Raw genomic sequence first — 22,355 nt, 5'->3', positions numbered from 1 at the left:
TTACCTCTGGTTCAGGGGAATTATGAGTGTTTTTCTTATATTCTGTATTTTCTGAAATGAACACATTTTTCTAAAATGAACACATTGTTTTGAAAATGAGGAAAAAAACAACAAAATAAACTATAAAATGATATTATTGACACTTAGGTAAATCCAATTACTCTTCTATTATTAGACATTGTATCTGTTTCTGTTCCAGATAACTGCTACTCATCCTTCAGGCAGAACCAGGACTAGATCCTGATACCCAGGTTTTCTAGTTATATGTAAAGATTTCCTAAAAATTCTTTTTGGGTTCTACAAATTTAAAGGGATGATGTTACTAGAGACTTGTCAGCCCACTCGTGAGGTCCTAAAGGAAGTATGAGGGAAATAGGTATGACATGCTCACCAGGAGTGGGTTTTCAAATAAACTGAAATAGGGAACATGTCTTTGGTCAAAGATTCCCAGAAAATGCTTCCATTGCAACACATTTTTTTGTTCAGAGATGCCACTAGGATACTATGTGACCTGGGCAAGAACCTTATAATCTTTATCAAATTCTGAATCTCTGTTTCCGTGTCTGCAAAATAATACTACCATTAACTGAACATCTCCCATATTTTACAGGTGAGAAAACTGAGGCTCTGAGAGGTTAAGTAGTTTGCTCACAGTTATGTGACAAGATAGAAATCAGATCTATCTGATAAAGAAGAATACGGGTAGGGTAATGGTAGATTCTACTTCTATGAGTTATTTTATTTTTCCCCCTTAACACAAAGGAGGCATCAGTAGTTCTTTCTTCATACAGTGCAAATTATGCTGTACACTCTGTTGGATTGAATTAGAAGGTGCATTGAATTATGGTTAACTCATTGCCTCATCATAACAGCTGAGTAATTAGATCAATCTAATCTTCTGAATTTTATTGCTTGCTTTATTATGGCCTATAATTGGTTGAAATTACAACAGGAAGTTCAAGAGTCTTACATAAAGGCAACATGCTAAAGAGGAAAAACTATCTCCTAACTCTTAGCTGGATGACCCCAGGCAAGTTACTTAACTACTCTGCACCTCAGTTTCTGAATCTGTAAAATGGGAATAGCATTATCTTGCCCTGTAATTACCAAGGTGTATTAAGTATAGAAATCCCAGCACTGGGAAAAAGGAGGATTCCCCAAGGACTATGAGAAAATTACCTGAGAAACACATGCTGGCGTCAGTGCTCCCGAGAACTCTGTGAAAGCAGGACCATGGAACCTGTCACTTAAGCCAGAGGAAGCCCAGGATAAATCCAGGTTCTTCCTTCTCCCTCATTCCTCAAATCCAACATTAAGTCCTAACTTATTCACTCCTATTCCACAAATAGAGAACAGAGAACTGTATGCCAGACACTGCTCTCTCTAAAAATGTCTCAAACATGTCCTCTCCATCTCAAATACCACCCCTCATTCAGGTCTCTTGATTGAACTATTTTAAGGGCCTTCTAACTTACCCTCAAACCTACATTTTCTCTCTCCAATATATCTTCCTTACACATCTAGAGAGATCTTTCAAAAATGCCAAGCTATCTATCATGCCTAAAATTCTCTGGTGATCAAGGATAAAGTTCCAAACAAGGATACCAGTTGTTGCCAAGGATAAAGTTCCAACTTTTTTAGCACAGCATAAGGACCCTCCAAGTCTGGCTCCTATACATCTAGATGTCCTATTTCCTTTCTTGCCATTCCTGGCCTGGCATTTTACACTTCACCAACACCAAATGCACAGCTGTTCTAGCATACTCCATTCGACTGGTCCATTTCCATGTCACTGTTCAGGTTTCCTCAATCCTTCAATTGTCCTTCCCTTGCCTTTCACTTCATTTCCTTATCCAAAAAGTCTTCCTTGGCCTTTCTCTCTCCAGGCTACATCAGGGGTTCCTTCAGGCTACTCTCATAGCTGGCTTTTCTTATAGTTCTTATCAAATTATATTTCCATTTTTCTCAAATATGCATGCCCCAATTTGGTGGATCTAATATCAGCCCAGTGATGACCCTCTAGTTGTGGTGTTCTTTGTTCTTACATGCCTCATCCAGGGGCTATTGCTTGGGTTCTCCCTGTCCAAAGCTATTCTTTTCAGTTTCCTTCCAATCCTAATCACCAAGTCTGTGGCTGATGCCATGTGTCTGGCCAAGACAGACTCACCAATTAACTACCGTTTTTCTGCTGACTCAACTCCCAGTGCAGAAAAAGGAGCATAGAGTTTAGATTTAGATGTAGTGTCTAATCCAGTTTTGCCATTTCAAAACCTGTGAATTCAGGCAAGTTATTACTTCTATTCATTGAACTTCAGCTTCCTCTTATGTAAGATGGAATAATAGTAACTTTGCAGAGTTGAGATAATAATGCTAGTAATAAAAACAATATTGTTACTTATTATGCATTAATTATTATGCTAAGAACTTTACATGGATCTCATTTAATCCTCTCAACTCCTTCATGAGGTAGTTCTACTATTATCTTTATTTTACAGATGAGGAAACCAACTAGAGAAGCTAATTAACTTGCCCAAGCCACTATGATAGCTAACTCTACATTCATTTCCAACCCACTCTGCCCCTTTGACTATTGAGGCTGGAAAAATCTAAATACTCACTTTCCCAGCCTTCCTAGCACTTAGGAGTAGCCAGGTGGCCCAGTTCTGACCAATTACATATACACAGAAGTCTCCTGAGGGAATTTTGGGAAAGCCTTACCTTCCTAGTAAAAGGATGAACATTACCGACGGTCCCCTACACCCCTTGTTCCTACCTTGATCACAAACATGATGCCTACAGCTATAGTAGCCATCTTAGATCAAGAGGGAAAAGTCAGGAGTCAGGGCACACTAATCCTGAAATCACTGACCCCATAAATAAATGCCACCTGCCACTGACCTCCAGACTCCTTTATGTGAGAAAAATAAGACCCCTTATTTGTTTAAATTACCATTAGTCAAGTCTTCAAGTAGGCTCTTCAGGCATTTTATGTGATATAGAATAATCAGATGGTGGAGCTAAGATTCAAAACTAGGCAGTTCTGGCCATTAAGCTATATGAGAAACACTTAGCACTAGATCTGGTAGGGAATGGGTACTCAAATGATGAAAATGATCACAGTAATATAAATTACTCAACCTTCCTTCTCAAGGCTCCAAGCTCCTACGGAAACTCAGGACTGTCAGCATCTTAAATCACAACAGAGCTGCCTGGGAACAGACTACCCCTTTTAAATACAGTACCCACCCCTCTTCTCTGCATTTCTGAATTCAGTTCTCCCAGCTCAGGGTCCACCCTAAGGAGGGAAGAGGGAAGGAAGATCTGGAGTCAGGTCTTGGCAGTTCACCCCTACCTATCTCATGGTACCACAAAGATTCGAGGCTTCCTGCTCTGCAGGCATAAGACAACAGAGTTCAAGGAACTCAGCAAAAACTTATAATCGTGATAGCACTTGTGGTGACAGTGAAGGCCCAAGCTCCTCTCTGGCAGCCAGAGACCTTTGGAGGTAATAAGAAGTGTGGTTTTGTAACTTAAACAAGACCAACGACTATTGATTTTTCTGCCTCTTTTCTGCTGAGAACAGTAATAGCAAAAATCTGATTTAGACACTTAAATTCAAGTACCTCCCCTACCAGCTGAGCAATTTTCAAGTTATCACAACTTTTGACCTCACCCAATGTGAGTCCTTCAAAGCCAATTTTTGGGGACAATTATTTAGTTTTCTTAAGATGTGCAAGGAAAAAGAAAGTATTGTTGGCCATCTTCTTGAAAGCTGTAGCTTCTATTCCTGTGTCCAGGGTTTAGAGCTGCCTGCTCACAGACCTCAGAATCTGTCTGAGAAGGGGCCAGCCGCTCCTATCATAGCTGACACATGTGTCATACCAGACCCATGACCTCTGTTTCTAGAGCTGCTTGGAACTCAAAAGGTATTTCCCATAGAAATTACGACACTCATGAAGGAAAGATTCCTAGACAAGCACATAGAATTAAGAGAGAAGAGAAAGCCTATTTATTGAACAATTACCAAGTAACAGGTATGAGCATCAGAATCTAGGGAGCTTGTGAAAACACAGATTGCTGAGAACCACTTCCAGAGTTTCCGATTCTATAGATCTGGGGTAGGGCCCAAGAATCTGCATTTCTAACAAATTCCTAGGCCTGAGGCCTACACTTAGAAGCCACTGCTGAGATCTTAGGGACCTCCAGATGTTGGAAAAGTCTCTCTAACTCTAAGAAGAGATTCACAATACCATGATATTCATCTTGCTTACAGCCTTTTAAAAACAAACAAATGAACAAACAAAACAACCCTTTCCAATACTCCCTATACCCCCTACGCCCACGAGAAGCCAGTAGTGACAGGTTTGTACAGGTTTCTCTTTAAGGACCAGATTCCAAATGCTTCAAGGACACTGGGCAATGCCTGTGGATTTTCAGAAGAGAAATTCTCCTGGGAGCTCCAGGCAATACACTCTGGAAGAAAGGTCAAGCCTACAGTGGAGATTCACCAATCTCCCTAAGTTTACACACACACTACTTACCACTTTAGCTGCTACTAAGAAAAAAAAAAAGCTTTAAAAAATTATTCTCAAGCTTTGGCCACAATACAGCTGTGCTCACGACAGTAATGATCAGGAGTGAATGGGTAAAAGGATGGAGAAGCAAGGGGGTATGAGAGTGTATAGTGGGGGGATGAAGAGAGAAACAAAGTCCAAATTCTGAGATACCCTTCATGGTAGCTTAGGAGCTGTCAATGGGATACTGGTGAATTGAGATACTGATTCTTTAAGCTCTTAGGGTGTCTGGGAAGGAAGTGAGGCATAAGAGGTCCTGGGCAGCCTTATCTGTTTATCCAGAGTTCTCTACAAATATCATCATTTTCTGTGTGGAAGTACTGGCTTACAGCTAACTGTGACTCACTGCTTTAGAGGACAAAAGCATTTATTCTAAACTTTGAGGTCAATTTGCCAGATATTTATGGACCTCTGAAAAGGCTTCAGTATTAGAGACATTATCATTTAGCCATTTATTCATTTGGCCAATCGATATTCACTGAGAGTTTACTTTGTGTTAGGCACTTGTTAAGCACTGAGGACATAGTGAGTGCCTACAAGAGCAATGACTGTTACAGAAATATAAACAATTATAAGGCAGCAAATAATAGAGACTACATGTAGCTCAGTGGTAAGAGCATGGAACATCCAAATTTAGACTTGATTTTGGTTCCACTGCTTTCTGGCTCTGTGACAGGGGCAAGTCTTTCCATTTTTCTTAATTTGTGTCCATATATATTAACACTTGGACAATAAGGATTAAGTAAAATAATTACGATGTAGTTCTCAAACTGGGCCAGGAACCGCTAAAAGTACTAAACAATACAGGTACATGAAAGCAGTGAATAAATATGCTGCACTTTCTTGGGATGTTAATAGAATTTTAAGATAAGACATAAATTTCAAATAAATTTTAACCTTGGAGTACCTGCTCTGGGCTATTCCCCCATCAATCCAGGAATGAATTTCTTCTGTAATGATATTAAATACACATGGGTAGGAAAGTTTCCAAAATTCCATGCATGGCTGACAATGCATGCTCAACAAATAGCAACCATTACTATTAATAATAGATAGCTATTATTATTAACGCATCCACAGGAGCAACAAACTTACTCTGTAGTGTATGGGGCATTAGAAGGTGTCCTCTTTCCCTAGGCATCCTTTTTTTCCAAGCTCTGGAATTCTTCAATTCCTGCCCCCAAACCCTAGGATTACTTGGGAAGTGGAACTCCAGGTAGCAGGTTAATTCTGCCCCAAAATGCCAGGAAGTTGTCTTCAAAACACACAAAGAAGTTTCAGCACTAGTAAAGTTGCTAAACTCATCAACCTCCTGGCCTCCCCCGGGGCCTTGGCTTGCCCAAGCAGTTAACCTACAGGATAGGAACAGTCAGTCCAATCACAGACCCAGCTCCATCCTGACTAGCTTTCTCTTACTTAAAAAGCTCTTAGAGATTAATTATCTCCTTAAAGTCTCATAAACAAGTGATAGATGGGGTAGGTGCTATTTTTCCTACTTTATAAAGGAGAAAACTGAGGCCCTTGGAAGTAAAGTGACTTGTTCAAGTTTTTAGTTAGAGGCAGAGTCAGGACTGAAATTCAACTCTTCTGACTTCAAAGTGGGGGGTGGGGCAGGGACACACTGTCCCCACTACATTAAGCAACAAAAATCATTCCAGTGAGAATCTATGCAGCATAGCTAAAAGCTCTTCTGGTCCTTTATCAAGATCCCATCAGTTTGCAGCTATATTCAAGGCCACTAAATTATATCTTCATTGACTAAGAATCATAAGTAACTAGTAGAAAACTAAATTAAACTGCATGAGCGTATTTAGCAAGAAAAGGGAACTCACTGGTGGTGGCTATGGCTATACCTGCCCTTTCATAGGAGGATACTTGTGAAAAGACTTTCATGGTTTCCTACTGATCTTGCCCAAGAATGTTAGCTCTAGGGCAAGACGCCTAGGGCTGACAGAAGGTACTATCACAGCAGGAAAGGGTTCTAAGCTTACCTCATCTTCCCTGTTTCTGAACCCTTCTTTAATACCAGGGATTCCAAAAAGGTACAAGGAAAACAGTGTTCAAGAAGAAACAAAAGAAACAGGTTAAGGGAACGAGTTAGCCAGTTGTTTTGTAACAAAAGAGACCTAACAAAAATGTATAATATCCAGAATGTGAAGAGCTGAAAGGGAAATTGTTAAACAACTCACAGCCAAAAAAAAGAAAAGAAAAAAGAAATTAAAAATAAAATAAAAAACATACAGCCTGAATGTTGGCAAGATGAAGGCAAAAGTGATATGGCAGGATTTGCCCAGTATCTTGCAGTCATTAGTAGCAGAACCAGAACTCAAGCTAAGACATCTACTTCATGCTTCAAGACCTAGTCCCATGTTTGACTTCCCAGAGGCTTTTCCCAACACCAACCTGATAGAGTTGAGGTTTCTCCCCTCCCCTATACCCACCATGTTTCCACAGCAATTTGTACATCTATTTATTATGTTAGGTTCTTGGAATATAGTGGCACATCCTTCTGAGATAGCACTTATCTTGGTGTACTATAATTGTCTCCTTACATGTGGAGTCCATGGAGGGACTGCTGGTCAGGATCAGGCTTCTAACTCCTCAAAGGTGAGGTGGCACCTAGAAACTGAAAAGATAACCCTCTTCCCTAGTTTATCACTGGGAGCAGTGAAAGGAGCACACAATTTAAGACAGATCTGCTTGCTATAATAGAAAGCGCATATACTTTGAAATCATAAAGAGCCAAGTTCAAATCTTTCCTCATCCTTTAAAAGCCATTGTATACACTGGCCACGTCATATGACCTGAATTAAACTACCAGTTTCTTTAACTGTAAAGGAAATGTACTACAGGGTTTATGATTAATAAGATTAAAATTAGTATATATATGAATTACCTAGCATGTGATTGTCAAATACTTTTGAACATAACCGTTACTAACAATAAATGTTTATTCTAATGCATTGTATTTGGCATTTGTTTACAAATTATCCCATGTGGATCTTCTATATCCAGCAATGTGAAGGAAGAGATAACCTGAAAATCTGCCTACTACGTAATACACAGAAACCTTTGATAAAGTTTAACAAATACTTTATATTACATAACGAACATAGACAGAGTTGAGATTTTAAGAAGGAGAAAGAAATCTCCAGGAGACAAAAATGTAGAGAAAACGAAAAATCAGGAACTCTCATAGTGAGCTGGCATTGGACTGATCTGGGAAGGCTTTTTGTCTGGGCAATCAAGGGGCTTGCTTTTCAAGTCACAGAGGGTGGGAGATGAGGCCTTGGCCTTGGAGAGGCCGTGAATTGGAACTCAAATTCCCCTGTGTAAAGATGGGACCTTAGAGGAAATCATATTGTCAGTTAAAAATAAGTAAATAAACTGGCTCAAAAGTACAAAGAGACAACAGGAAGCTTAGGTTAAAAAAGAAAAGTTTCCCTAAAAATTTGAACTTTGGCTTGTGTGAAGACTGAATTTATTCTAGTGGTGTGGAGTTTATACTACCTATGTGGTCCTAGACTCTCCAGCAGAGAAATTAACTTAAAACACAGTTCCAGGCTTCTATTTCTTGGTGATTAGTAGAAACAAAGGCAACCCTTCCTCTCTTCCTCCAGTGAGGTACTAATTATCTCATTTAATTCTCACAACTATCCTATAAAACAGGTTATATTATCCCCACTTATAAAAGAAAAATTAAATTTAGGGAGGTTTAGCAACTTGTCCAAAGTCACCTAGCTATTATCTGACAGAGCTGGGATTTGAACCTGGCTGTTGTTCATTCAATCAGAACACATTTACCAAATTCTACTATGTGTCATGCAGAGACAAGGTCTGTTCCCTTTCCAATGTATCACACTGCTTAATCTTCTTTGTGCAAATAAATAGATAAATGCAACTGTTTTCTTCTTTCTCAAGTTTAGCAATTCAGTAAGAATGAAGGCAGCCAGAATCACAGGAAACCCACAGGACTCTGGGCTTTGTCTGCCAAACCAGCCAGTCCTCTTCTGGCAAAGGAACTTAGGTTGCTGGAACACTCTGACCTGGAAAGGGAAACAGCAACAGGCTCCCTGAGCTAGTGAGGTATGGGGTTCTGCCCAACGGGTCCTGATTACTGGAATTCATTTTACTAGAATAAACATACAGAAGTTCAAAGAGAAAATGTTTACCATTAAGGCAAAATTGGGATAATAAAGCTATTGTGATAAACACTAACATAAGAAATTAAAAGTTAGTGATGACAGCTATAATGATATTGTGACAGGCAGTTAGCCATGAGCAGAGCAAGGACAATGGGCCAAGGACAGAAGGTCATCAGGGTGGAAAACCCTGATGCCTAGCAAAGAACAATTGTGGGGTGGGACCTCATCCCCAGGGTGGCCTTTCCTCCACGAACATATCTCTGGTCAAGCAATTTAAACCCCCTGACCTTTCCTCCCTAGAGATAACATTTAGGCCTCAGTTGTGTTTTAGCTCCAGGCCCAGAAAAGCAACAAAACCAGCCACAGCTGACCTCAGGACCAGCTGCACTAAATAATGCCTCCCCCGCCCTGGCACTGACCAATCAATCCGTGGAGACCACTATTCTGAAAGAACATACCTGGAAAACTGCTGAATATTCTATTAAAATCTTCCCCTGGGACCTCCCCTAAGATCTTCTCCCTTAAAACCATTAGGATGGAGGACCCAGTGCGCTCTCCCTCCTGGGAACATGCCTAAACCACACACCCCCACACACCCCCACCCCCACCCCGGCCCACACATTAGCATTAGCTTCCACACTCCCAAGCTCCAAGGGACCTTTCTTTGCCTTTATAACTTGTTTCCTAAGCCTATTTCTTCTAGGAATTTATTCTTCTACCTCTGTGATTTACCAAATAAATGTTATCTTATAGTTTGGGTCTTGGCTCTGAATTCTCTCCTAGCCAGAACCCAAGTAGCAAGGTTGCTGAACTCAAGTCCGGTGTGAACCCACTGGACTAACATCCAGTGCTGTTTCCCACAGCTTACAACAATATCAGGCTTAACCGCCAATATATTTCTGAATGTTATTTAGGAGCATTGAGAAATCCTGATTTACAAGTAAGCAGCTATAAATGTTAGCAGTTTTTTAAAATTAATATGCATTCTCAGAAGCTTAAGATAACACACTGGTCATCTTATGTGTATGTGTGCTTTATAAAAATAGTTCTAAATATTTGTTAAATCAAATAATATATCTGAGGAATTTCTGAAGCACCCCCTAGTGCTCTCTCTTATAGAACAAAGTTTGGAACAACCCAGGAGTTCCCTGAGATCCCTGCCACCAAGACCATTATTAATCTACTTTCTGAGCCTCATCTCCCACTTTTCCCCTTTTCTACTCTTTACTGCAGCAAATCACAAATATTGACTGTACCCTGACCATACCTTCTTACCTCCGTGTGCTTGGTCATTCTGTTACCTTCACCTTCTATTAAATTCATGGTATTTTTGAAAGCTGATGATATGCTAAGCACCATGGTAGCAAATTACATACATTTTCTCATTCACTTCCACTACCATACATCCTACCCATCTTTATTTGTCAATCATAACAACCATTATTAAGCACTTACTTTGTACCAGATATTATATGCTGAGTGCTTTGCACTAGCTCATTAAATCCTTACAGCAGTCCTATGAAATAGAGTAATACTATTGCTCTCATTTTATAGTGAGAACACTGAGACTCTGGAAGGTTTAAAAACTTGCCTAAGGCCATTGTAAGGGAGGGACTGCTTCCTGGAAAAGTGCTGTCTGAACCCCAAGCTGAATTCGGATAAGGTGGAGCTGTCAGGAGACAATGGCATTCCAGACAGAAGGACAACATACACCAAGGCAGAGAAGTAGGAAACAGTTTGGTATGCAGTTCAGGTGGGAAAAAATCAGCCTTCACAATCAGCAGACCTGGGTTCAAATATCTATTTTTGTATGGTATTGTAGCCTCTTATTGTGACTATGATTTTCTCATCTGTAAGACGGGTGATGATAAGCTGTACGGTGCAGAAATGCTTTAAGATTAAAGTGCCCAGCCCTGACTAGGTGGTTTAGTTGGTTGGAGTGTCATGACATGTACCAAAAGGTTGCGGGTTCAATCCCTGGTCAGGGCACATACAGGAGGCAACTGACTGAGTTTCTTTCTCACATCATTGTTTCTCTCTCTCTCTCAAAATCAAGAGAAACATATCCTCGAGTGAAGATTTTAAAAAAAAAAAAAAGATTAAAGTGCCTAGCACAGGGCCAGGTCCGTGGTAGGTACTCAACAAATAAACATTATCTCCCTTCCTTTCTCCTAGTTGACAATTCAGTAAGCCTTATTCTCAATGATGTGATTTCCATCTCTACTGGACCCCAGACATGTCTCCCTTCTACAAGTTTACAAGCTTTACCAAAAGTCATTAAGCAATTTGTTTGGTAATGCCCTTAACCACCATTTCTCAAAATAAGAGCAATTCTCACAGCACTCACCTGTGTAAGCCATGTTCTTAGGGTTGCCATAGGGAGCCCCAGGCTGCACGGGGCTATAAACAGGGTTCATTGTGGAAGACTGAGGATCCTACAGAGAAACAAAGAAAAGAACATTGATTATTAATTGCTCATTCTCCCTGACATCAGCTTTCTCCCCATAATCTTTAGTTTATACTCAGAGAAGCAAATGGTATAGTAGAAAGAAGACTAAACAAAAAGCCATTTGTTTGTACTTGGCCCTATGCTAGACACTTTTCCTACTATTCAGATGACGATATCGGGAAGCAGAGAGGTGATAAAACTTGCCTAACATCAACCCAGGCGGTTGGCTCTCAGTCTGTACTAGTCCCACTCTCCCAGACGACTCTGTCACTAGCATACTGTGTGACAAGGCCAAGTCACTTCCCCTCTCTGGTCTTCAATGTCCTGATGTAAAATCAGTTCGTTTCACCTCTCCGAGGTCCTTTCTAATCCTAAGGATGCTAATCCAGGAGCTTGGAAAGGATACACTTCTGTTCCCCAGGGGAGCCCAAGTACCTGACGATGACCACACGGACTACTAGAAGGAAGAGTAGCAAGTGTCTCACCCAAGTCACTAGTGGCTTGTCCTTTGCACCTACAGAAGACAAGATACTACTTACAACAGCTTTGGGAAAAAGGGACGAGGGTGGAGTCTATTTCCACTGATCATTTTAATGCAAACAAGGAAACACAGCCAAGGCCTCTTTCAAAATTCATTCAAGGCAAAGAAATAAACTTGGAAATTCGTGCGAAACAAGTACCACCTGCACAAGTGCTCTGTTAATTATCTTAATGAAGCACATTCTCCATTCTGATTAACGGAAAATCTGCCATTAAGCTCTATTAGCCAGTCAATTTGTCCCACCCTGTTTAGGGAACCATCTTTGACACATATGCCAACACATGTTTGAAAACGTGTCTCCAAACATATTATTTACACTTCATAAAAACCAAATAATTCCCTCCTAACTAGGTTCACATGATAGATGGGCAATTTTTTTAGATCATTAACTTTTCCTGTACCACCTCAGGATAGGAAACAGTCAAATGTTGAAGACAAGCAGTTAACAGCTGGCTTGATGACAATTGCTCTGCGATTAATTAGTCTGTCCAGGGTTCTGTAATGAGAGGTAGAGAAAAGATGGATTCTCAAGGAGAGGAAACTGAGGTGGTCAAAGAGGCAAAGAGGAAGATGGCACTGGTCAATTTCTGAGGGCAGAACTTTCAGAAATGTACCTAATGCGCAGACATGGCAAACCACCCCAGGGCAACAGGCTACATTAAACTACCACAACTTGACAAAAGTGAAACTAGAACAATTTGGGGATGAAAGTTCGGAGACATATATTTCAGCACAACTTAAGGAAAAAATATTGTTACAGCCAGGGTTATCCAACAATACAGCCAACTAACACTATCTCTCTAAATATAAGCACCCTCTTGACAGGGTACTGAGAGAATTAAGAGAGATCACAGATGTTACATTGCAAATGTAAAGTGACATGCAGATGTAACTGATGATGATGTAATAACACAAAAGACTACCAGTACACTTTCCCTAGCCAACCAGTTCTCTGCTAAATAAGCCAGGGTAAGGAAGACTGTTAAAATGCTAATAAGCAGCACAACTGGCCCTAAAAACATATGAGCACTCTCCCACTGAGAAGGTTCTCTATTTTGCTGATTGGACAAAGTATGAAATTGCTTTTCATAACCAAAGAAACTCATCAGCTTTGAAACTGGTCTCCTGCTGCTCCAAAATAAGGGCCACAGTCTCAGAAGGAGATCACGCCTGGGCAGCACTCCACAACAGCATCGATTCCAATCCAGGCTAATGACTGACAGAAATGAGGTCTGCCAGGGGCTCAAAATTTGGAATAAGAATATGACAGTCACTTGGGGGAAGCTGCTTGCCAGCAGACAGGGTTTCTGGCTTTCAAGGGAAGGTCAGCCTTTTAAAACAGAATCCACACACTGTTAACAGTTTCTGGGCCAGATAAAAACAAGTAGGAAGATTATAAGCTCTATGATCAGGCAGACTTAGGTTCAAATCCCGGAACTGCGACATACCAAATGTAGGACCACAGGCCAAGACTGAACATACATTTCTTCAATGAAGTTATATAAATGGCCAATAAGCACATGAAAAAATACAAATCAAAACCACAATGAGGCCCTCGCCGGGTAGCTCAGCTGGTTAGAGTATCATCCCAATATACCAGGGTTGCAGGTTCAATTCCTGATCATGGCCAATAGAAGAAGCAACCAAGGAATGCATAAGTAAGCAGAACAACAAATCTCTCTCAATCGCTTCCCCTCTCTCTCTCTCAAATCAATAAACAAATTTAAGAAAATGTTTTAAACCCATAATGAGATACCACTTCACACACACTAGGATGGCTATTATTAAAAAAACCCACAGATAATAGAAAGTGTTGGGAAGGATGTGAAGAACTCTGAAAGGAAACTGTCCAAGGAGAGAAAAAAGCAAAGGCAAACGTGTTCCGAAGTGGAAGCATGTGTGAAATATGGCATGGAGGCCAGTTTAGCTGGAGAGCAGTGAACAAAGGAGAAAAGAGTAGGCCGTGAGATCAGCTAGGTAATGAGGGCCAAATCATGCAGGGCCTCACAGGCCAAATAAGGGCTTTGCTTTCTAATTCACGTGAGATAGGAAGCCACTGGAGTGTTTTGAGCAGAAGAGTGACAGGATTTGCCTTCATTTTTTAAAGTTTTTGTTTGTTTTCTTTTATTTTTATTTTGACTTCATTTTACTGTTGAGCTGAGATCAGATGGCAGGAAGGCAAGAGCAGGGAGATCAGTGAGGATGCTATTGAAATAATCCAGATGAAAGATAATGGTGGCGTGAAATGTCCAGAGAAGCCTCCACTGATAGCTCATCTTAGGCAAAACAAGCAGTAGTGAGTCAGACAGCATGACTTATGACAAGGAAAACAGTCAAGAGATGCTAAAGACTTCCCTCCAGATGGAGCTAGCTGGCTTTCATTCCCAGACTGTTTTGCAAGTGGCCTGCCTGCTGCCCTCAAAAATACCTGAACTATTTCAAATCAACAGCAAAACCTACAAGCATAAAATGACAGAAAGTGATACTTGGAAATATCATATACACAACAGGTTGCAGTATTTAAAATTAGTGTTGTTTGCGTAGTTTACAAACTACTTTAGAGCTTTTCCAAAATTTTTACCATTTAAAAGTGCTTATAGTTTATAATGAGATTTTAACCACTATTTCAAACCTGATCCTTTGAAGTAAGCAATTCAACGGTTATTAATTTCATTTGACAGATAAATAAATTAAAGCTCAAAGGTTTAATGTATATTGGGATACAAACTGTAGGGAAAAGAGAAAGACAGTGTCTGCCCAAAGGAGGTTGTGGTCTAGCTGGGGAATTTTAAGGGTTAAATAAAAACAACAAGGCCAAGAATAATACAAGGAGAAAGACCTTCTGGAACACCTAACCTGCTTAGCAAACCCTCTCCCCAAAAAGCAACAACTGTCAAAAAAAAAACAACAAACATTCCAGGCCTCCGAAAATTAGCCAAAAGCATACATGAAATTGAGACATGTTTGTTCAAGAAAAGTTACTGAACAATATTAAGAACAGTGAAAATCTGTGAACTTTTAGCCTGGGGCTGCCCATTACCCCCACCATCCAGCTCCCTGAGGGTAATTCCATCAAGGCATGCAATGGCTGTCAGAGTGGGCTGAGTTAATTTCAAGCCACGCATAGAAAATCTTCTCTGGATGTTGCCCAGAGTCACTGTCAAAAACAATAGAGGGACGGTCAGGGGAACGACAGTGAATAATCCAGGAAGGCCACTACTGTAGCTAGCCTAAAGTCAAAGTACTAGTTAGGGCAGGCAAAAGAGCTGCAGATAAGCCAGAAATTTAAAAGGGAGTTCTGGGGACAAAACAGCCCTAGTGGGTCTTGATAAGACCTGGTGGTCTATAAGGCTTCACACTGCTAAGGAGAAACTTGAGAGGGTCCAGCTATCTGCTAAGCCTATGTGAATATAAGGCCTTGAATACACTGAAAGTAAAGGTAGAAGAACTGTAAATTGCCTGAACTTTGAAGGCATTCCCCCAAAGACAAACAGATCCGTCAGCAAAGGATAGAAGACTTCCTGGCCTAGGGTTAAAGTCAATCAGTGTCTGACCACTAGTCTGTTTACCCAAGGGTGGCCTTTAGGAAGCCAAGTTTAAAAATGAAAATAATAATTTAAAAATATGACCAGAATAAACTACTTGTATGTTAAATAATTCAATAAATATGCATGGTTTAAAAAAACACCAAACAGACAAGAATAGTCACACTGCAAAGGAGACAGACACTATAGGATAGTCTAAGCAAGTCACTAAATTATCAAAAAAGGCAGCAACACCCCACCCCCACCAGTGGGGGAGAAATCTGAATCACCTATAATATATTGTCTCTAAGAAGGCCCAGATGTTAGAATCTGAGGATAAATATTTCAAAGCAGCTATTATAAATAATGTTAAAAAAAATAAAGGAAACCAGATTTAAAGAATTATATAAAAGTATGATAACAATGACTCATCAAATAAAGAATATCAATAAATAGAAATTATAAAAGAAAGAAGCAAATGGAAAATGTATTCTGAAATAAAACATTCGTGGGACTCAACAACTGTTTTGAGCTAGCAGAAGAAAGAATAACCAAACTTGAAGACAGATCAATAAAGATTATATAATCTGGAAAACAAAAAGAAAAAAAATGAAGAAAAACAAAACAACAGTCAGAGACCTGTAAGCAAACCAACATATATTAATGGGAGTTCCAGAAAGAAGAAAGAAAAAAAGAAAAAAAAAAGAGGAATGGGCATAAAAAAATACTTGAAGACATAATGGACAAAAGCTTCCCAAGTTTGATTTTTAAAAAACAAACATTAAACTACACATCCAAGATAGACAATGAACTCCAAGTTGGCTAAGCACAAAAAGATCACACCTATACACATCATAGTAGAAAGTGTTAAAAGCTAAAGAGAAATTTTCAAAAGTAAAAACAGGTTATTAGATAAAAGGAATGACAATAGGATTAAAATTAACAGCTCACCTCTCATCAGAAATAATGGAAGCCAGAAGCAGTGGATTGATACAGAAAACATGCTGAAGGAAAAAAACTTGTCACCCCAAAATTCTAACCCCAGCAAAACTATCACTTAAAATTAAAGGCAAAAACAAAGACACTGCCACATAAATGACTGAGATAATTCATTATTAGTAACCTGACTTTCAAAATATTAAAGACATCAGGCTGAAAGGAAATGGTACTGGAGAGTAATTCAAATCCACATTAAAAAAAGAAAGAAAAGAGCATCAGTAAAGGTGATTACAGAGGTAAATATAAAAGACAGTATAAATAATTTTCTATGTTTTTCTCTTAATAGACTTAAAAGACAGCTATAAAGCAGTAACTTTAAAACTGTATTGTGATCCTGGCTGGTGTGGCTCAGCTGGTTGAAGTGTCATACTGTACACCAAAAGGCTGTGGGTTTAATTCCCGGTCAGGGCACATACCAAGCTTGTGGGTTCAAGCCTTGGTCAGGGTACATATGGGAAGGCAGTTGACCAATGTTTCTCTCTCTCCCTTTCCCTTTCTCTCTCCTCCCTTCCCCTCTCTCTAAAATCAATAAGCATGTCCTCAGGTGAGGATTACAAATTTTTTTTAAACCTGTATTGTTCATCACATAATAGGTAGAAATTTAATTTATATAAAAACAAGAGCCCAAAGTCAAGGAGAATGGAGTTATATGGAAACAAAGTTTCTACAGTTTATGAAAATAAAATTATCTTGTATCTGAAGTAGATGTATGTAAAGTAGATTGTAATAAATACATAATTTGTAATAAATTGAGACACATATTTTTAATCCCAAAACAGCCACTAAGAAAATAACTTTAAAATTTTATAAAAATATCAACAATGTCAGCAATAAAAACAGAATAAACCACTGATACATGTTACATGAATTAACTTCAAAAATATTATGCTAAGTGAAAGAAGCGAAAACCAAAGATCACATATTGTATGATTCCATTTACATGAAATGTTCAGAAAAAGCAAATCTATAGAGGCAGACAGTAGATATTTGGCCATCTAAGACTTGAAGTAGGAATGAGGATTGACAGCAGATGGGGGCAAGAGATATCTTTGGGATAATAAAAATGGTTTAAAACTGGATTTTGGTGACAGTTGCACAACTCTGTAAATTCACTAAAAATCACTGAATTGTATACTTTAAATGAGTGAATTTTATCATATATAAATTATAAGCCAAAAAAGCTGTTTAAAATACAAATTTGTGATTCAATAAATAGTTACACATTTTTTTATAAGCTAAAAGGAATTAAGTCATTTAGTTTAACACCCTCATTTAATACACATGAACTGATATCTCTGGTGCTAGGCTCTCTGTAAAGTGTTATAGATTCACAGATAACAGGACACAATTTCTGTCCCTGGGGTGTTTATATGAGGGAGAGAGACATGGAAACTGACCATTAGGAGCAATATAGTACTATTATTATACTGACTGCTAGAATTTAAAGAAAGATAACTAACTAAAGGGGGGGGGGGGCTGTGTTACCAGTGCCACCAGGTGGCAATATGTTCAGTTAAAAAAGATTCCATTTCTCAACCTCTCTTGTAGTTAGGTGTGGCTATGTAACTGAAATATGATGGTGTGAGACTTCTGGTTAAAAGCTGCTTGAAGAGAGCAGTGTTAGCTGGGGATGGTCCCCTTACTTCTCCTCTTACCCTTTCCTGGTATCTAGAATTAGGACATAAGGATTGCAGCTTATCAGCCTTCTTTTCCATGAACTGACCTTGAGAATGGAAGTCTCAAACCAAGGATGGATGGCAGAAGGGGTCTTTGATTTCTTGGAGCAACCATTTCAGCTCTGGTCTACTACCTCTGTATTTTAAACCACTGTTCTTTAGATTTCTGTTATATGTAGCTGAACCTAATCCTATGTAATTGGGAAGGAGAGAGAGATAGATTTCAAAAGAATGTGTCAGTTGATCTGTTTTGAAGGATGACAGGAATTCTACAGAGAGAGAAGGGGAAGGAAAAGCCATTTGTGAAATTGTACCATGAGAGAGAAAGGCACAATCAGAGAATACTGAGTAGTTCTTAAAGGGTGGAGTATAGACTCTGAGGGAAAACATGGCAGGGATATTATCATCTTGTCCCCACTTCTGAATTATGTCCACTCAGCTCTTTTGAAGGATCTGAGGACAGAGTGGGCATCGCTATAGGCCATTTTATGATCCCAGAGCTCTCTGAGCCTTTCTGTTGTAAATACTCATTGCAGCTATAATTTGCTTGCCCAGTTCTTTTCTTCCTGCTACATTTTGAGCACCAGGAGGTGAAGGGACCTTATCTTTTATTCATCATTGCATTTCTAGAAAAGAGCATGGTATAAAGCTAGGTGATCAGTAAACATTTGTTGACTAATTGAATAAATTAATGGGTAAATAAAAGGAAACATTTTATTGGAATTTAATAGCTTAATATCACATTAACTTCTTCTTACCAAACAAAATAAAGAGAACTTGGTTTCAGTGGGGGTTTTTCCTTAATTCTATCAGTATGATATGCAATGGAGCCCAATTTATATAGTAGATGTCTGCTTCTTTATACTGTCTGCCAAATGTAATCAGGCTACACATTAGATTTCTGCATTTTACAGTTCTGTATATCATTTCATCTCAGAAAATCTTTCAATTTAAAGAGGAAATGGATGAGAACTCTGATTTCTAGGAATCTACCAAGAGGATCTCAGTATCAAAAAGGTAACTGTAGAGTTAACAGAAAGATCTTTTCATGCCAAAGCTCAACAACCATTTCTTGTGCCTGCCTGTAAATGAGATGCTCATCTGTAAAATGTCACATTCCAACTGCTAGAGCATTCAGTCCATTAAAATAACTTTAATAAAATGGCTTTTTGTTGATCAAAGTCACAATAAAAATGTTTGCAAATAAAACAAAATTTCTTCTCAAGAGTTTTTTGTTTTGTTTTTTTAAGGGCAAACAAATTTCAGAAGTAATCTCCCTTAATGTAGAATCCAATTACAGACATCCCCTGACTTATGATGGTTTGGCTTATTCATTTTTCGACTTTACCATGGTGTGAAAGTGATACACATTAAGTAGAAACTGGTGAGGCTAAGCTATGATATTCACTAGGTTAGGTGTATTAAATGCATTCTCGACTTACTGTATTTTGAACTTACAATGGGTTTACCAGACATAACCCCACGTAAGTCGAGGAGCATCTGTATTCATTAAACACAGTAATTACTTGGGATTTACCATGTGTCATTTCTCTCCCCTTAAAAAACTTCTTTTTAGTAGGGAAACAGCCATGTGTAAGTATGACTATAATGAAAGTGCTATATTAAAACAGAGTGCTTGAAACGGAGAGAGGATGCCATTCTGCTTGACAGAAGTGTCAAGGAAAGCTTTCATAATGTAGCACTTTTATAGTTTATAAGGGTGGTGCAAGAGATAACAATTACTACCTTGCAGATAAAAAAACATCAGAGAAGTTATATAAATTGTTCAAGATTCTATACATGGTTAATGGAAAGCCAGGGACTAAAATCTACGACTTCATTTCCAAAGTCCAGTGTCCTTTCCATGACATCATGCTGTTTCACAATCCAGATGCCATACCTAAAATGGCTGTAATTTCAAAAGAGCATTTTCCTGTCTTCATACTTTACAATCCAGTGATTTGATCTTCTTTGAATTCCCCTGAACATGCCATACTCTCTTGCCTCTGAGTCTTTACACATGCTGTTCTCTTTGCCTAAAATACCAGCTTTCTCCATCATTCGGGGGTTCTCCCTCATCTCCTCTATCTCTTAGTTTGGATAATTCCTACTTGTCTTTTCACACTCCCAACTGTAAAGCCCATTAGAGCAGAGATTTGTCTTGATCACAGTTTTATTCCTAATACTTAGCACAAAGTCAGGCACACAGTATGTCCTTGGAAAATATCTGCTGAATAAATTGATTGCACATCAGTTTCACAACAACACAATAGCCTGAAATTAGCACACACCTCTGAAGCAAAGTTATAATTTGTTGAAAATGGATTGCTACAGGTAGACTTGCTATAACATCCCAAGCTATAAGAAACAGTGATCCAGCATTTCTAGAAAGACTATAAATCACCAATTCTCACAGCCCCTCTTTAATGGTTACTTATAAAAGGCTAGATTTGCAATGCAAATATATAAGCTGACTTTATAAGAAGATTTAATATTCTTATATAAGGCCCATGATATAGTATAAAAACACTGGTGCTCCTTTTCCAAAGTACAATTGCCATATTACCTATCACATCTAGTTGCAGAGAGCTAATTGGAAGAGGTCCATGATTATGGCATATAACAGTTATTTATTTTTGTTTAGAAGAGAAGACTGAGGCACAAAGAAGGAAAGGGACTACCTGGCAATAACCCACCCTGTCCACTCTCATATGCACTCTCACCCACTGCTTCCCAAGCAGCTGCACACCAGGACCCCCATGTTATCTGCAGGCTGTGCATAGAAAACAGGCATTTATCAAGACCAACAAGGCTCAAACACCAGGAAGGAGAGGTAAATTATACATCAGAAATAAAGGCCACTGTTTCCAACCAGGCCTTTGAGGGGAAAAGCTCTGCTAGATGTGCACTGTGAGAAAACTATGATCAAAAGTTAGGTTCAACCTACTGAAGCTTTCTAATGTAAACCTGATACATCAGTTCTATAGAAATAAGGAGAGAGAAAACAAACTTCCACAGGCTCACTTTATCTGTAAAAAAAATCAGTGATTCAAAACACTCTCAACAATGTTTTATCTGTATGTTTTACCTATGCTCATAAAATCTCTGTGAAAACATTGGCAATTTATTCCAGAATAATAATTAGTGCTGCCAGGAGCAGTAGTCCCTCCCTACAATTTATTAGAAAAGTCGCTTCTACTCTATGGGCGCCACTTCACTCATCAGTTAGAAGCAGAAGCTAGACTAGATATTTAAAGGTTTCATCTTTAGCCCTTTATAGCACATTATAGTATAATAATGACACAGTACCCCTGCAACTTCAGACTCTGATTTAAAAAAAATCATTCATTCAATAAACATTTATATAAGCTAGGCGTTGAAAACACAAATACACTAAATGACAAATTCATGAAAGTGTCACATATACTGCTTTTCCTATTCAGAGCTGTGTTTCTATTAAAAAACAAAACAAATTTTGCTCCAAAATTCTGTAGGTTTTTTCTTCCCCTAAGTGGGTTGCAGATCTTTTATTATTATATACAGTACTATATTTAACAACCCCCGCCAAAAAATAAACTCTTCGTATTAAATCACAGCTCACACTTATTTTGCCTTCTTTAAATCACTCACAGCCTGAACTTACTCATTTAGGACTTTTCCCCCTAGTTACTATATGATGGGAACATCTCTAATTCTGTACAATGTCTTTTTGTTATACCCAACCAACCATTAGTTCTTTGAGAATAGGCCCAACATCTTATTTCTCTTTGCATCTCCAGTAAGACTTTTTATTATAATTTACTTATAATCCATACCAAGACTAATCCAAAAGAATGTGAAGTGATTCACCTTACTAGGATATAAAAATAAGACAGTTAAAATAAAAGTGAATAAAAACCAGCTGGGACATAGATTCTAAATCAAATGATCAAAATTCACCTCCCAATATCTGGCATTTATGAGCCATGTGAATACTGGCAAGTTATGACCTCTCTAATCAACTTATCATTAAGTAAACACACAAAGCCGAGAAACAGACACTGTTGATTGGATTCAAATCACAGCTCCATCACATATTAACTGTGTGATCTTGGGCACTTTACTTAATTTCTTTGGGTCTTAGTGTCTTCATCTATTCCAAATGGTGATAATACAACTTTTACAGCTGATTTAAATGAAAAAATATATGTAAAGCACTTAGCATAGAGTTGGGCTTATAGTAAGTACTCAATAAAAATTAACTATTCATAGCAAGCATCATCTCCAGGCTGTTTATGAAGATGTGTTATATAAGGGGGGGAAAGGTTCTAAAGTTTAAAGTGCTATGAAATGTTTACAATGCTTATTACTGTTACTCATATCCAAAACTATGAAGTAGATTAATAACAAAGAGGGAAAAACATGTCCAAAGACAGTTGTTTTAAACTATATTTTTCTAAATATAGTT

At 38.6% G+C, this 22,355-nt stretch overlaps 1 protein-coding gene across 3 annotated transcripts in view; it reads right to left on the bottom strand.

The window, feature by feature from the left end:
* The window catches only part of FAM168A (family with sequence similarity 168 member A), a 129,640-nt gene that overhangs the window by 33,507 nt on the left and 73,778 nt on the right, over positions 1–22,355 (bottom strand). For all 3 annotated transcript variants that reach the window (XM_081155689.1, XM_081155690.1, XM_081155691.1), the window contains exon 2: positions 11,067–11,154. In XM_081155689.1, the coding sequence (XP_081011815.1) occupies positions 11,067–11,136 (70 nt within the window). In that variant the 5' untranslated portion in view covers positions 11,137–11,154. The remainder of the gene's footprint in view (positions 1–11,066; positions 11,155–22,355) is intronic.

Source organism: Miniopterus schreibersii, assembly GCF_964146895.1.
Source record: "Miniopterus schreibersii genome assembly, chromosome: 12".
In the NCBI taxonomy this organism is placed as follows: Eukaryota; Metazoa; Chordata; class Mammalia; order Chiroptera; family Miniopteridae; genus Miniopterus; species Miniopterus schreibersii.
Note: the sequence above shows the minus strand (reverse complement) of the source record. Positions and strands in the feature narration are given on the sequence as shown.